At 44.9% G+C, this 14,620-nt stretch overlaps 1 protein-coding gene across 2 annotated transcripts in view; it reads right to left on the bottom strand.

The window, feature by feature from the left end:
- MERTK (MER proto-oncogene, tyrosine kinase) overlaps nt 1-14,620 on the bottom strand; it is a 226,077-nt gene that overhangs the window by 24,882 nt on the left and 186,575 nt on the right. For both annotated transcript variants that reach the window (XM_033936512.1, XM_033936513.1), the window contains 2 exons: nt 8,074-8,192; nt 4,186-4,295 (listed from right to left, as the gene is read on the bottom strand). In XM_033936512.1, the coding sequence (XP_033792403.1) occupies nt 4,186-4,295; nt 8,074-8,192 (229 nt within the window). The remainder of the gene's footprint in view (nt 1-4,185; nt 4,296-8,073; nt 8,193-14,620) is intronic.

Below are 14,620 nucleotides of genomic sequence, written 5' to 3'. Positions count from 1 at the left end.
TTTACCTATTTTATATATTAGTTTTATTGCAGTATTTTGTATTAGTTGTAGGCGTCTGATTTCTTTTTGAGGGAGACCATTAAGGAGTGAATTGCAGTAATCTAAATGGGAAATCACTAATGAATGAACCAGAATAATGATTGAACTGGTTTCTAGTACAGAAGTTAGAGATCGAATAATACGTAATTTAAAAAAGCAGGTTTTAACAATTGAGCTTATATGGTCATGAAAAGAGAGTTCCCTGTCAATAGTGACGCCTAAAAGTTTTATTTTGGTATCCATATGAATAGGTGTTGATTTGATTGATATGTTGGATGCACAGTCAGAAGAATAAAGTGCAACCAGAGACTGATGAAATTACCAAACAAAGGTAGGAAAATGATTTTATTTTCAATTTAGTGATCATAATGTGTCCGTTTTGAGAATTTATATATGCTGTTTATATTTTGCACTATGGCCCCCTTTTTACTAAACCGCAATAGCAGTTTTTAGCGCAGGGAGCCTATGAGTGTTGAGAGCAGCGTGGAGCATTCAGCTCAGCTCCTTGCACTAAAAACTGCTATCGCGGTTTAATAAAAAGGGAGGGGGTATATTTGTCTATTTTTGTATAGTTGTTACTGAGGTGACATTGCATAAAGTCATCTGCCTTGACCTCTTTGGAAACCCACGGAATATAAATAATTAACATTTTCTCTGCGTACAGTGTGCTTTGTGTTTTTAAAATTTTATTGTTGGTAGATCATTTTGACTTGGCCACGAAGGTAAGGGGGAGGGAGGGAGGGGAGCTGCTGAAAGACATCTAGTAATCCTTGCAGGCTTGACTGTGCAGGGAATTATTTTTGTAAAATCATGTTTTGTTATGTGACTGGCATTATTTAGACTTTAATTTCTATGAATGAATAGAATGAAAATGATATAAAATTACTTGCTTGTTTTTATGTGCGTGCGCTGAAGGAAAGTGGAGAGAGAGTGAGCTGAGGACGCTGAAGGGAAATGAGGAAGAGAGAGTGGGGAGAAGACGCTGATTTATAAATTGACAATTGTACAGAATATTGTTTCTTTTTATACTTTAATATAATAAGTTCAATATAAAACAATTCAAGGCTTGTGTGGATGGAATCAGGTGGTTTGTGGGGATGGGGACCGAGCTTATGAGGATTAGTCCAATAAAATGGTATTTTCTTATTTCTCATTATTTGTTTTATTTTTATTTGTTAATTTGTAAAGTGTGATTGTTATGTATCAGTTTTTTCAAATTTACATCTACTGTCTTCATATTTTGCACAGTATTAGAGGACGTGTATTACTGTTTTTGTGATGTAGTGTTGCATTGTATGCAGTCTGGTTTCTTGGCAGTTCAGTTTAACTTTTGTCTACATATTTCTATTTTTAGTTTGTGATTATTCCATATTGGGCGAGGGTGTATCTGTCTGTGTGTATGAAAGGGACATGGCTTTCTGATAGCATCGACTGTACAGGATCAATTGACTGTACAGGATCTGGCTTGTTTAGTTTTACAATGTATGTGTTGGTGTTCTAGTGCTCACTGCAGTGTTTAAGATGCTGCCTTTTCGTAGGTACACTCTTGTTGTGCAATATGTGGATTGTTACTAAAAATCGTATTTTTCATATAGATGGGGGGTGTCAAAAAATGATGGGCCCCGGGTGTCACATATGCTAGGTACGCCACTGCGTCACCCGTATGTAGAGAATATCTGCCTGCTGACCCTGGATAACACCTGTTACGGTAAGTAACTGTGCTTTATTCTCAGTCTCTACCTGCTGGTCGGGGTGCCCATACCCATTTGTACCATTCTGGAAGGATGCTATGGAAGAATGATTTAACCAGAAGACAAAAATAGGCTCCTATAATTTGATGAGTGACTATTTCCACCTTTTTGTTTAATAATCTTACATTCTCAGTGCAGTCTGATGATAGTTATGGTAGCTCTTCTAACTGATGCTGAAAAAGTTTCTAACCTCCCCGAATGGACATCTTTACTGAATGTCTTAGGTTCTAGTTGGAAGTGGCAATGAATTTATAAAATTAAGTCTCTTTGTAGAATAGTTTCTCTTAGTTTAGAATGTTAATTTTGGAGAGATTTGATCTGGAAAGAAGGCTGAGACAGCACTATCCATTATTTATTTTACTATACAGATGAAACATTAAACAGTGTACTATTTATTTATGTGTAAATCTTTTTTTATTAGGAAACAGGCATCATCAAAGCAAAATTCAAAGCACAAGTCAAATTTTTACAAAAGCATCTACCCACCATGGAGGACTATACTCTTATAAACTCCACAGTGACACCAAAGCACTAGGACCCCACCCCAGAACCCCACCCTGTACTATTTATTTATTTGCACAGACTTGATATATTCTCATTCTATGATAGTACTGCTGAGCAGTTTACAGTCTATGCAGCCAAAGAAAAAAATAGAAAAAAGCAAGACGAAAGAAGACAGAAGACAGAAAAAAATGAAGGTCTTAGCAGCAGGGGAATGAAAAGGAAAGGGAAAAAAAAGAATGGACTGTTCAAATTTTCAGAACCTTTGAGAATACCTAATGTGGAGCATGGGAGAAATGACACATTAACTTATTTTATTTATTCACATATATATTTGTTAAGTGGTCACTTCGTTGCTGTTGGAAGAGACTTGGGCATCTCTGGTCTCTTCTCTCTTCTAGTCACTATTGGTCACTTGGGGCTCTTCTGGTCACCACTGGTCACTTGAGTCTCTTCTTGTCACCAGGTCTCTTCTGAACACTTGGGTCTCTTCCGGTACCTTGGGCCCGCAGTCCCTCAGGTCACCGGTCAATTTGGGTTTAAGCTTACAGGGGGGGTGGGATTAGGAGGGTGCCAGCATGCATCTCACCAAGGGTTGCTCTTTCTCACTAATCTTTCTGGGCTCAAAGTCTTGTCTGCAAACTCCTGTTTCTTTCAGAGTGAAATCTGTTCTAATTTAACTCAACATGCAAATGAGCTTATAACCAGCAGGTTTTAACATAGGGCTTCTCCATGCAACTTTCTCTCAGCGGTGATTGGGGTGATAGCGACTCTAACCCATCACAATATTGCAGATCCAGTAAACCATTCCCAGTGTACAGCATGTGAAAATACATTAATAACACAATTATCATCCCAATTCAAAATATGCAAAAATCTAACTTCCTCATCTGAATATACATTTAAAAAGATGGGTCTTTACCTTCTTCCTAAACTGTGCAAAATCTTGTTCATACCACTAGCAACTTCCTACTTCCCAATACCTTCCTGATTCCCTCATCTACTCTTTATCTCCTCTAGAAATTACCAGATATCTTTTTCTTGTAATACGTTTTATGTAATTCTTTTGTAATCCTCCTTGAACTGCAAGGCAATGGCGGAATAGAAATCTCTAATGTAATGTAATGTATACTCAGGAAAGCATTCCACAAATAAGGCTTTTTTGGTCGCCGCCACACATTGGACGGAAGGTTTTAGTGTATTGTCCATAATGACACCCAAATATTTTTCTTGAACACTGAAACCCAAGATTCCGATCCCCAGCCAGGACTAACATTCCAGGCAAAACGTTAATATCATTGGTGGTATATGGGTCCAGTGGGTAGTGCTGATGTCCACTTGTTCCTGATCCTTGCAGCTTTGACTTCAAAATGGTCAAGTGATCTAACATGAGACTGCTGTTAGAAGTCATGGCAGCTGTTTCAAGGCTAGAGTTACAATGGGTAGGGACGAGTGGACTTTACTCCTGCCCCTTGGACTACTATACTACCAAATATATAAAAGTTTTGCCTGAGGGAGGGGGGGTGTTTCCTGGCTGATTTGGGAGGGTGGGAGAACTTGTGTCTTCTTAAGCAGGTCCCAAATGAGATTCAGCTGGGGACTGCGCATAAGATCTGCCAGCTGACATATGCCCTTATGACCTTGGATATTCAATGCCAGTGTTCGGACCTGACTCGGTATTGAATATTGGTCCTAATTCTGTTAGCAATGGTCAGTGTTTTAAAAAAATGCTGACTGTTGCTGGTTGAATATCTACAAATACATTTTTACTCAATGAGTTCTGAAACTTTTTCCTTTATTTTTTTTCAGTGGAAGTAAAGTACTCCTAAATGAGAAACCCTGTCAATGCACAATGTGATCTAGAGACCTGCGAGAGGTGAATTCAAACACTCACATGCAGTTTCGAGCAGCCAAGTCCCTGTGAAGGAAGTTTCTGTTGCTGAGATATTCCATTCCCAATGCAATATCAATCATCATCTTCAGCAAGGTCCATAGAGGCAGAGGCTGCAAGCCAGGAAGAGCAGTGTATGTATACATCAGTACCAGAGAGGAGGAAACAGAGAAACATAAGAACATAAGAAGTTGCCTCCGCTGAGGCAGACCATAGGTCCATCCTGCCCAGCGGTCTGCTCCCGCGGCGGCCCATCAGGCCCATTGCCTGAGTAGTGGTCTATACTGTGACCAAACAGACACAATCCCTGTCAAGGTCCCAGCTAAAGTAAAAATAAAACCCAGGAAGAAAGATTCCAGGATCTCTCAGGAATTTATTGTGAGAAACAGGGTCAGTGACCACCAGGTGGAGCCTGACTTATCTGGGGATGAGATGGGTGAATTATGTACAACTCACCACCAGGGGAGCTCTAGGGGACCCTGGGCTACTGCTGACTCACCTAGAGCAGGGCACGCCTCTAAGGTAGATAAGCCAGCAGTGGCATTCAGACCAGCAAGCCGCTTAGGGAGGAAGTTTAGGCCTTGCCTCCCTAGGGACCCTGCCGAGCCAAACAGGGACAACAGGCCCCAACCTATGGAACCGATGGAGGTTGAACAGCCAGAGGATTTGTCTTACCTGTTTGAAGAACCTATGGACTTCCAAGAGTCTTGTGCTGGCTGTGAGTGTAATTTGCCTGAACCTATGCAGCTGAACCTGACTTTGAGTCACAAACAGTGAGTGTATTTTGGACCTGTTTGTGTGCTATGTATTTTGCTTTTGAATGCTGGTTTTGGGAGAAAGCTTAGAGAGAGTGGGGAGAGGTTTTGCTTCCATTCTGGGAGGGAATTTGAAAGCCTTTTCTGAAGGCCTTTGTTTTTGGCAAAACCTATGACTCTCTCCTTTTCCTGGCAACCATATTCTGATTGTCAGAGGCTTTCCTTCATTTGCTGCAAGGACTATAAATTAAGGAAAACTTGAATGCTGAACTGTATTTTTTGATGAAGTGAAATACCTGCTTTTCAGCAGACAGAGTAAGCTCGGTATTGAGCTGAGGTCTCAGGGATAGGTGGGACTTAAGAAACACAGAAAGAAAGTTGCACTGTATTGTGAGTGGCTTTATTTTCCTGCCTTTTTCTCTTTTGGCAGTTTGTTTTTTTTGGTTTTTGGTTATTAAGGCTGTGTGGAAACCTGACTGAGGTTATAAAGTCTGAAAAAGTACTTACCTGCCTTAAGGAATTAAGTAAAAAGAACTTTATCCTGACAAGCCACATTTGTTGGAACTTTATTTGTGTTTGATTGAATTTTTCATTGCTACTATAAACTCCAGTCCTGCAGGGTGACTCCAGGCCGGGTCACACGCGATTGCATTATTGTTTGTAGCCATCAAGTTTCTACAGAGCCCTGCTCTGGGTAATACTGATGGCCACAATACCTATCTATACCCTTCAATCCCTTTTTCTTCTAGGAATCTATCCAAACCTTCTTTGAAACCATTTAATGTTTTCTTGTCTACAACAGCCTCTGGAAGCGCGTTCCATGTATCCAACACCCTCTGAGTGAAAAAGAACTTCCTAGCGTTTGTTTTAAACCTGTCCCCTTTCAATTTCTCCGAGTGCCCCCTTGTACTTGTGGTGCCCCATAATTTGAAAAATCTACTTTTCTATGCCCTTCAGGATCTTGAAGGTTTCTATCATGTCTCCTCTAAGTCTCCGCTTTTCCAGGGAGAAAAGTCCCAACTGCTTCAATCTGTCGGTATATGGGAGATTTTCCATTCCCTTTATCAGTTTAGTTGCTCTTCTCTGTACTCCTCAAGTACTGCCATGTCCTTCTTGAGGTACGGCGACCAGTACTGGACACAGTACTCCAGATGCGGCCGCACCATTGCACGATACAGTGGCATGATGACTTCCTTCGTCCTGGTCGTAATACCCTTCTTAATGATACCCAACATTCTGTTTGCTTTCTTTGAGGCTGTGGCGTACTGCGCCGATGCCTTCAGTGTTGCATCTACCATCACTCCCAGGTCTCTCTCCAGGTTACTGACCCCTAGTGGTGTTCCCCCCATTTTGTATGTGAACATCAGGTTCTTTTTCCCCACGTGCATGACCTTGCATTTCCCTATGTTGAAGCTCATTTGCCATTTTTCGGCCCACTTTTCCAGCTGCGTTAGATCCTTTTGGAGATCTTCGCAGTCTTCCCTGGTTTGAGCCCTGCTGTATAGTTTGGTGTCATCTGCAAATTTAATGACCTCACACTTGGTTCCAGCCTCTAGGTCGTTTATGTAGATATTGAACAGGAGTGGCAGATAATGGCCCATCTAGTCTGCCCATCCGCAGTAACCATTATCTCTTCCTCTAAGAGATCCCATGTGCTTATCCTAGGCTTTCTTGAATTCAGAAACAGTCTCTGTCTCCACCACCTCCTCCAGGAGACTATTCCACGCATCTACCACCCTTTCTGTAAAAAAGTATTTCCTTAGATTACTCTGGAGCCTATTGCCTCTTAACTTCATCCTATGTCCTTTCAAACCAGAGCTTCCTTTCAATGAAAGAGACTCGACTCATGTGCCTTTACATCATGTAGGTATTTAAACGTCTCTATCATATCTCTCCTCTCCCGCATTTCCTCCAAAGTATACAGATTTAGGCCCAGATTCACTAAAGATAGTGATTCAATCGCTGTTGGCTGATTCTCTGGCTGATTTTGAAACAGCGATTGATTCACTATCTTGTTTGCATGTAAATGATGTGCACAGAGGTGCACATCATTTGCATGCAAATTTCCCTGGCTTAATTGCTCAGTGAACAATTGAATTGGGGCAGAGCTCTGACAGTAGTGACAGGAGAAGCAGCCTCCTGTCACTGCCGTCAGGGCTTCTGCCGTTTTTTTTTTTTTTTTAAAAGCACAGATATTTTGTGTGTATTACACATGCAAAATATCTGGCCAATAAAAAAAAAGCATCTCCCTCCCCTCGACAAAGTGCTCCCTCCCTCCACGAACCCCAAAAAATGGCAGGAGGGATGCCCACTCCCTCCTGCCACCAAACACTCCCACCTCTCCTGCGCGAATATAGCAGGAGGGATGCCCACTCCCTCCTGCCATCGGCCCCCCAAGCCAAACCCCTGAATCCCCCCACACAAACTTTAGATATGGCAAGAGGGATGCCCACTCCCTTCTGCCATCAGGACCCCCACACCCCACCATCGGTACCTTCACATATGGCAGGAGGGATGCCCATCCCCACCGCTGTTGCCTCCAGGTCTGGTCCACACCCCCCAGTCTGGCCCCGCTGGTACCTTTACGTCAGGAGCAGGATTCCCCTCCTGCTTCTCTGGCCAGCTCCTGTGCAATGACGGCCTTAGGCCCCGCCCCTGTGCATCATATGATGCACGGGGAGGGGCCTAAAGCTCTGACTGGCTCAGGCACCTTGGGCTCCTCCCTTGAGAGGGGCTTAAGGTGCCTGAACCAATCAGGGACTTTCTTAGGGAGTAGCCTAAGGAAGTCTCTGATTGGCCAAAGCAGTTTGATAAAATACATCTATATAAATTTTACACTGAATCTTATTTTTTGATCATTAGCTAATTTATGTGTTTGTTTTTTCTTGTGTGGCCTGTTAAGATATTCATCACATGATAATTATATATTTTTTCATGGTGTATTTTAGTACATGTGTGACCCCCCCCCCCAAGGCAGGCATGTGATATACTGAAACATAGTGCTGTGTTGGATCTATACCTTTGTGGATGGATACAATAAATTTATGTTTTTATTGATTCTCTTGACTTCTCTTCATTTGGAAAGGCAGCTGTCCCATTCCACATCTGTTCTGACTCATGCTAAAATCAACATCACCTGAGGGCCTGATCCAATTCTAGAGCTTAGCAGGAAGCTGTGAAGATCTCCATACTTCATGAATGGTAGAATCACCATAGGCTTTGGGGTTCGTCTGGTACTTGCTTCTAAACAGACACCTACATGACAAAAAGATTACACTGGTCATATTAATGGTCTATAGAGTTCCAAAGATCATTGTGTACATTACTTCACTAATCCTGTATGTTCCTGCAATTTAAGCAAAGCAAATAAAAGGTGTATATTTGAGGCCAACCAAATTTCATTTTGGGTTTCAGATTTGGCACAAAACCAACCTGGAATCAGGCATTTTTGGTGAAAAACAAAACTGGCCCTGCCCCCCCCCCCCCACTACAAGTCCTTCTCTCAGAGCCAGCCTTACCCCCCACTTCCTGCTTATGTCATCTGTAATTGCAAAATGGCAGCCATGACGCGTTTCAAGTTTATTAATTTTAATATACTGACCATCGAAGGACACCTGGCCGGTTTACAATGTTAAAAAAAAATAAAAAGTTAAAATTAAATTATTATGAGGGGAGGGGTAGTGTAAACATAAAATAGGCAGATTACAAGTACGAACATGAACTTGGGGGTAAAGGGAGAAGGGAAAGTTAATAATTACATTGTTAAAAAAAAACAACCAAAAAAACAAATTAAAAAGAGGGTAAGAGACCTCTGGTTGGCAGTCTTGCAAGGCTGCTATGGAAAATCATGGCTGTCTTTTTCACAATGCAGCCAGCAGGGGCAAGAATAACTTGGGATGCTTCTGTCCTGAAGAGACTAATACACCACTAGGACTTTTAAAAGGTAGATCCAGGATGAGCAGAGTTGATGGACGGCCAGTGGAGGAACAGGTTTTCTGTTGTGGGGGGGAGGGGGCTGGCTTGGTTGGGAGGAGGGTGAGCCCCAAATACTTGGTGGTATTTGGGGAGGCAGTTGTGGGGAGGGGGCACTACAGTTTCTGCTGCAATTGCACAGATGAAAACTGAACCTGGATTTTGGGTCGAATTTGGTGCTGAAACCGAAATTTAGTCAGCCCCTAAGGTATTCTATTACTAAGCACCTAATTGCTTGGTATACCCATGACCCACCTATAACCCCTTCCATGTCTACACTGCCCTTGGAATTGAGCAGTATAGAAAAGCACAGTTACTTACCGTAACAGGTGTTATCCAGGGACAGCAGGCAGATATTCTTGACTGATGGGTGACGGCACCGACGGAGCCCCGGTACGGACAATTTTAGAGTGATCTCACTCTAAGAACTTTTAGAAAGTTCTAGCTCGGCCGCACCGCGCACGCGCGAGTGCCTTCCCGCCCGACAGAGGCGCGCGGTCCCTCAGTTAGTATAAGCCAGCTAAGAAGCCAACCCGGGGAGGTGGGTGGGACGCAAGAATATCTGCCTGCTGTCCCTGGATAACACCTGTTACGGTAAGTAACTGTGCTTTATCCCAGGACAAGCAGGCAGCTATTCTTGACTGATGGGTGACCTCCAAGCTAACAAAAAGAGGGATGGAGGGAAGGTTGGCCATTAGGAAAACAAATTTTGCAAAACAGATTGGCCGAAGTGACCATCCCTTCTGGAGAACGTATCCAGACAATAATGAGATGTAAAAGTGTGAACTGAGGACCAAGTAGCAGCCTTGCAGATTTCCTCAATAGGAGTGGAACGGAGGAAAGCTACAGATGCTGCCATTGCTCTGACTTTATGGGCTGTGACAGAACCTTCCAGTGTCAGTCCGGTCTGAGCATAACAGAATGAAATGCACGCTGCAAGCCAATTAGACAACGTACGTTTAGAAACAGGACGTCCCAATTTATTCGGATCAAAGGACAGAAAGAGTTGGGGAACTGATCTGTGGGGTTTCGTACGCTCCAGATAGTAAGCAAGAGCCCTTTTACAATCCAAAGTATGCAGAGCTTGTTCCCCAGAATGAGAATGAGGTTTTGGAAAGAAAACAGGTAAAACAATGGATTGGTTGAGATGAAATTCAGAAACAACCTTGGGGAGAAACTTTGGATGTGTACGCAGAACCACCTTGTCATGGTGAAAAACCGTAAAAGGTGGATCTGCAACCAGTGCATGAAGCTCACTGACCCTCCTGGCAGAGGTAATGGCAATAAGAAAAAGCACCTTCCAAGTGAGAAATTTGAAAGGAGAGGTAGCTAAAGGTTCAAATGGAGGTTTCATTAAAGCGGAAAGAACCACATTGAGATCCCAGATAACCGGAGGGGCTTTAAGAGGTGGTTTCACATTGAAAAGCCCACGCATGAACCTGGATACCAGGGGATGAGCTGAAAGAAGTTTTCCATGGACTGGCTCATGAAAAGCTGCAATGGCACTGAGGTGGACCCTGATGGAAGAGGACTTCAGGCCAGAATCAGACAAAGAAAGAAGATAATCCAACAACGTCTCCACCGCTAGGGAAGTGGGATCAAGATGATGAAGAAGACACCAGGAAGAAAACCTCGTCCACTTTTGATGGTAACATTGTAGAGTGGCTGGTTTCCTGGAGGCATCCAGAATGGAACGAACGGGCTGAGACAAAAGAGTATCAGTCGAGTTCAGCCCGAGAGATACCAAGCCATCAGGTGTAGAGACTGGAGGTTGGGATGCAGAAGGGTTCCCTGCTGTTGCGTAAGCAGAGAAGGAAACAGAGGAAGAAGAAAAGGTTCCCTGGAACTGAGTTGAAGTAGAAGGGAGAACCAATGTTGCCTGGGCCACCTCGGAGCAATCAGAATCATGGTGGCTCGTTCCCTCTTGAGCTTGAACAAGGTTCTCAACATGAGAGGTAGAGGAGGGAAGGCGTACAGGAACAGATTCGACCAGTCGAGGAGAAAAGCATCTGCTGTGAGACGGTGTGGAGAGTAAAGTCTTGAGCAGAAACGGGGCAGCTGGTGATTGTGAGGAGCTGCAAAGAGGTCTATCTGAGGAGTGCCCCATTGAGTGAAGATAGACTGTAGAGTTACAGGGTCGAGTGTCCACTCGTGAGGCTGGAGAATTCTGCTGAGTTTGTCCGCTAATGAATTCTGTTTCCCCTGAATGTAAATAGCTTTCAGGAAGAGATGATGATCTATGGCCCAATTCCAGATCTTCTGGGCTTCCTGGCATAACAGGCGAGAGCCTGTCCCACCCTGTTTGTTGATGTAGTACATCGCAACCTGATTGTCTGTGCACAACAGAAGGACCTGAGGAAAGAGAAGGTGTTGAAAGGCCTTGAGGGCGTAAAACATCGCTCTGAGTTCCAGGAAATTGATTTGATGCTTCTTTTCCTGGGCTGACCAAAGACCCTGAGTCTGGAACTCGTTCAAGTGAGCTCCCCATGCGTACAGAGAGGCGTCGGTGGTGATGACTAGTTGATGAGGAGGCTGATGGAACAGAAGACCTCTGGATAGATTTGAGGATACCAACCACCATTGCAGAGACTGACGAAGAGATGATGTCACAGATATGTGTCGTGAGCAAGAGTCCGACGCTTGGGACCACTGGGTCGCAAGGGTCCATTGAGGAGTGCGCAGGTGAAGACGGGCATGAGGTGTGACATGAACTGTGGATGCCATGTGTCCCAAGAGCACCATCATTTGTCTTGCTGAGATGGACGGCAGAGGAAGTACCTGGTGACATAGAGACTGAAGGGTCTGAAGCCGATTGGATGGCAGGAAAGCTCTCATGAGGAGTGTGTCCAGGATCGCTCCAATGAATTGAAGTCTCTGAGTGGGAATGATATGAGATTTGGGTAGATTGATCTCGAATCCCAGAAGTTGCAGAAACTGGATGGTTTGGTTGGTGGCCAGAAGGACCGCTTGGGCAGAAGTGTCTTTGATCAACCAATCGTCCAGGTAAGGAAATACCTGCAGGTGGTGAGAGCGCAGAAAAGCCGCCACCACAATGAGACATTTGGTGAATACCCTTGGAGATGAGGCAAGACCGAAGGGCAGCACCTTGTACTGGTAATGACAATGATTGATCATGAATCGGAGATATGGTCTTGAGGTTACATTGATCGGTATGTGAGTGTAAGCCTCTTTGAGATCGAGGGAGCATAGCCAGTCGTTTTGATTTAGAAGGGGATAAAGTATGGCTAAAGAAAGCATCTTGAATTTTTCTTTTACTAGATGAATGTTGAGATCGCGAAGGTCCAGGATGGGTCTGAGATCTCCTGTCTTTTTGGGAACTAGAAAGTAACGGGAGTAGAATCCCTGCCCCTTTTGATCTAGAGGAACTTCCTCTATAGCGTTCAGAAGGAGGAGGGATTGGACCTCCTGAATAAGGAGGGCTGATTGAGGACTGTTCAAAGCAGACTCTTTTGGCAGGCTTTGAGGTGGGAGAGTCTGAAAGTTGAGAGAGTAGCCGTGGCGGATGATGTTGAGGACCCATTGGTCCGAAGTGATTACTTCCCACCGGCTGAAGAACAGAGAAAGTCGACCTCCTATTGGTTGAGGCAGGAGAACAGGAACAGGGATACTGGCTATACTGCGGAGAAAGAAGTCAAAAGGGCTGTGACTTCTGCTGAGGAGGTTGTTTCGCAGGTTGCTGCTGTTGCTGCTGTCGGGGAGGCTGACGTTGCTGTTGCCTCTGACGTCGAGGTTGTTGAGCAGTGGTAGGCAATGGACGGGCTGTGAAACGGCGTTGATAAGCCGATTGCTGCCTGTATGGTCTCGGTGGAGGAGGCTTCTTTTTATTCTTGAGCAGGGTATCCCAGCGCGTCTCATGAGCCGAGAGCTTTTGGGTGGTAGAGTCCATGGAATCCCCAAAGAGCTCATCCCCTAGGCATGGGGCGTTGGCTAACCGATCTTGATGGTTAACATCAAGCTCGGATACCCGAAGCCAGGCCAAACGGCGCATAGCCACCGACATAGCTGTCGCTCTGGATGTAAGTTCAAAGGTGTCATATATGGACCTAACCATAAACTTACGAAGTTGGAATAGAGACGACAAGCAGGAGTGAAAAGATGGATGTTTTCTTGAAGGAAGATACTTCTCGAAGGAAGCCATGGTGGTAAGGAGATGCTTTAAATAAAAAGAAAAATGAAAAGCATAATTACTAGCTCTATTTGCTAACATAGCGTTTTGGTAGAGCCTCTTACCGAATTTATCCATGGCCCTTCCTTCTCTGCCAGGAGGGACAGATGCATATACACTGGCTCCTGAAGTCTTTTTAAGGGTGGATTCGACAAATAAGGATTCGTGTGGAAGTTGAGGCTTGTCGAACCCAGGAATGGGAATTACCTTGTATAGAGAATCCAGTTTACGTGGGGCCCCTGGAACAGTTAAAGGAGTCTCTAAATTTTTATAGAAAGTTTCCCTCAAGATGTCATGAAGGGGAAGCTTCAAAAATTCCTTTGGAGGCTGATCAAAATCAAGGGCATCCAAAAAAGCTTTAGACTTTTTGGATTCAGCCTCCAAAGGAATGGATAAAGACTCACACATCTCTTTCAAGAAATTGGAGAAAGAGGAAGTAGTCTGCTTGGAGGATGGGTCAGGGAGAGCCGAATCCTCCTCCTCTGAGGAACATTCTCCTTCAGAAAGAAAGGGTTCCTCTGAGTCCCCCCACAGATCAGGGTCTCTGACATGGGAAGAATGGTCCCGAGACTCAGGTGTCGATGTTTGCATGTGTCGGGTTTTGCGTACCGACTTACCCGACCTCATCGATACCGAGTCAGGCGATGTTATCGGTCGCACCGGTGCCGAAGTCTGTACCGATTGATGGTGAGCTGTCGGCTCCGGTGCAAGGACTGGCATCGATACCGATGAAGTTAGGTGAAGCGGTACCGAGACAGTAGAAGCAGGTAAGACAGGTTCGACAACCGGTACCGACACGGGTTGATGTACAACCGGTACCGATGGCTCGGTGCGGACTGGCACCGGAAGGTTCGGTGTCATTATAGCAGGAAGGAGTCGTTCTAATTGCTCCTTAAGCTGCACATGAAGGATGGCCGTAATGCGGTCATCGAGGGATGGCACCGGTACCGCTTTTTTCTTCTGCGGTACCTGCGGTGCCGCTCTACGCCCCGGAGATGAGGAGCCCGATGTCGAGGGACTCACCTCAATAGGGGCGGAGCGCTTCCGCTGGCGTCTAACCGGCGGCAGGACTGGGCTCACTGCACTCGAGGCCGGAAGACGTTCCAGCGGGGAAGGCTTCTTAGCCGGCTTACCTGACTGTTGGGATGCCGGTGTGGAATCACGCGGCGTCGAAGACGAGGGTGCCGACTGAAGCGGTGCCGAAGCCGGAGTCGAAGGAACGGGGTCGGACATCTCGGCACCGAATAACAAACGCTGTTGAATTAAGCGATTTTTTAATGTTCTTTTCTTTAAAGTAGCACAGCGGGTGCAAGAAGAGGCCTGATGCTCAGGACCCAAACACTGCAAGCACCAGTTGTGTGGGTCCGTGAGAGATATAGGCCTAGCACACCGCTGGCACTTTTTAAAACCCGGTTGAGGGGGCATGAAAGGGAAAACGGCTTCCGCCAAATCGAAGGCCGAGGCTTCGATGGTGGCAGAAGGCCCCGCCGGGGAAAAACCGAAATTGAAGAAAAAAGAAGTTTTT

The sequence above is a fragment of the Geotrypetes seraphini genome, chromosome 3, assembly GCF_902459505.1.
Source record: "Geotrypetes seraphini chromosome 3, aGeoSer1.1, whole genome shotgun sequence".
Classification (NCBI taxonomy): domain Eukaryota; kingdom Metazoa; phylum Chordata; class Amphibia; order Gymnophiona; family Dermophiidae; genus Geotrypetes; species Geotrypetes seraphini.
Note: the sequence above shows the minus strand (reverse complement) of the source record. Positions and strands in the feature narration are given on the sequence as shown.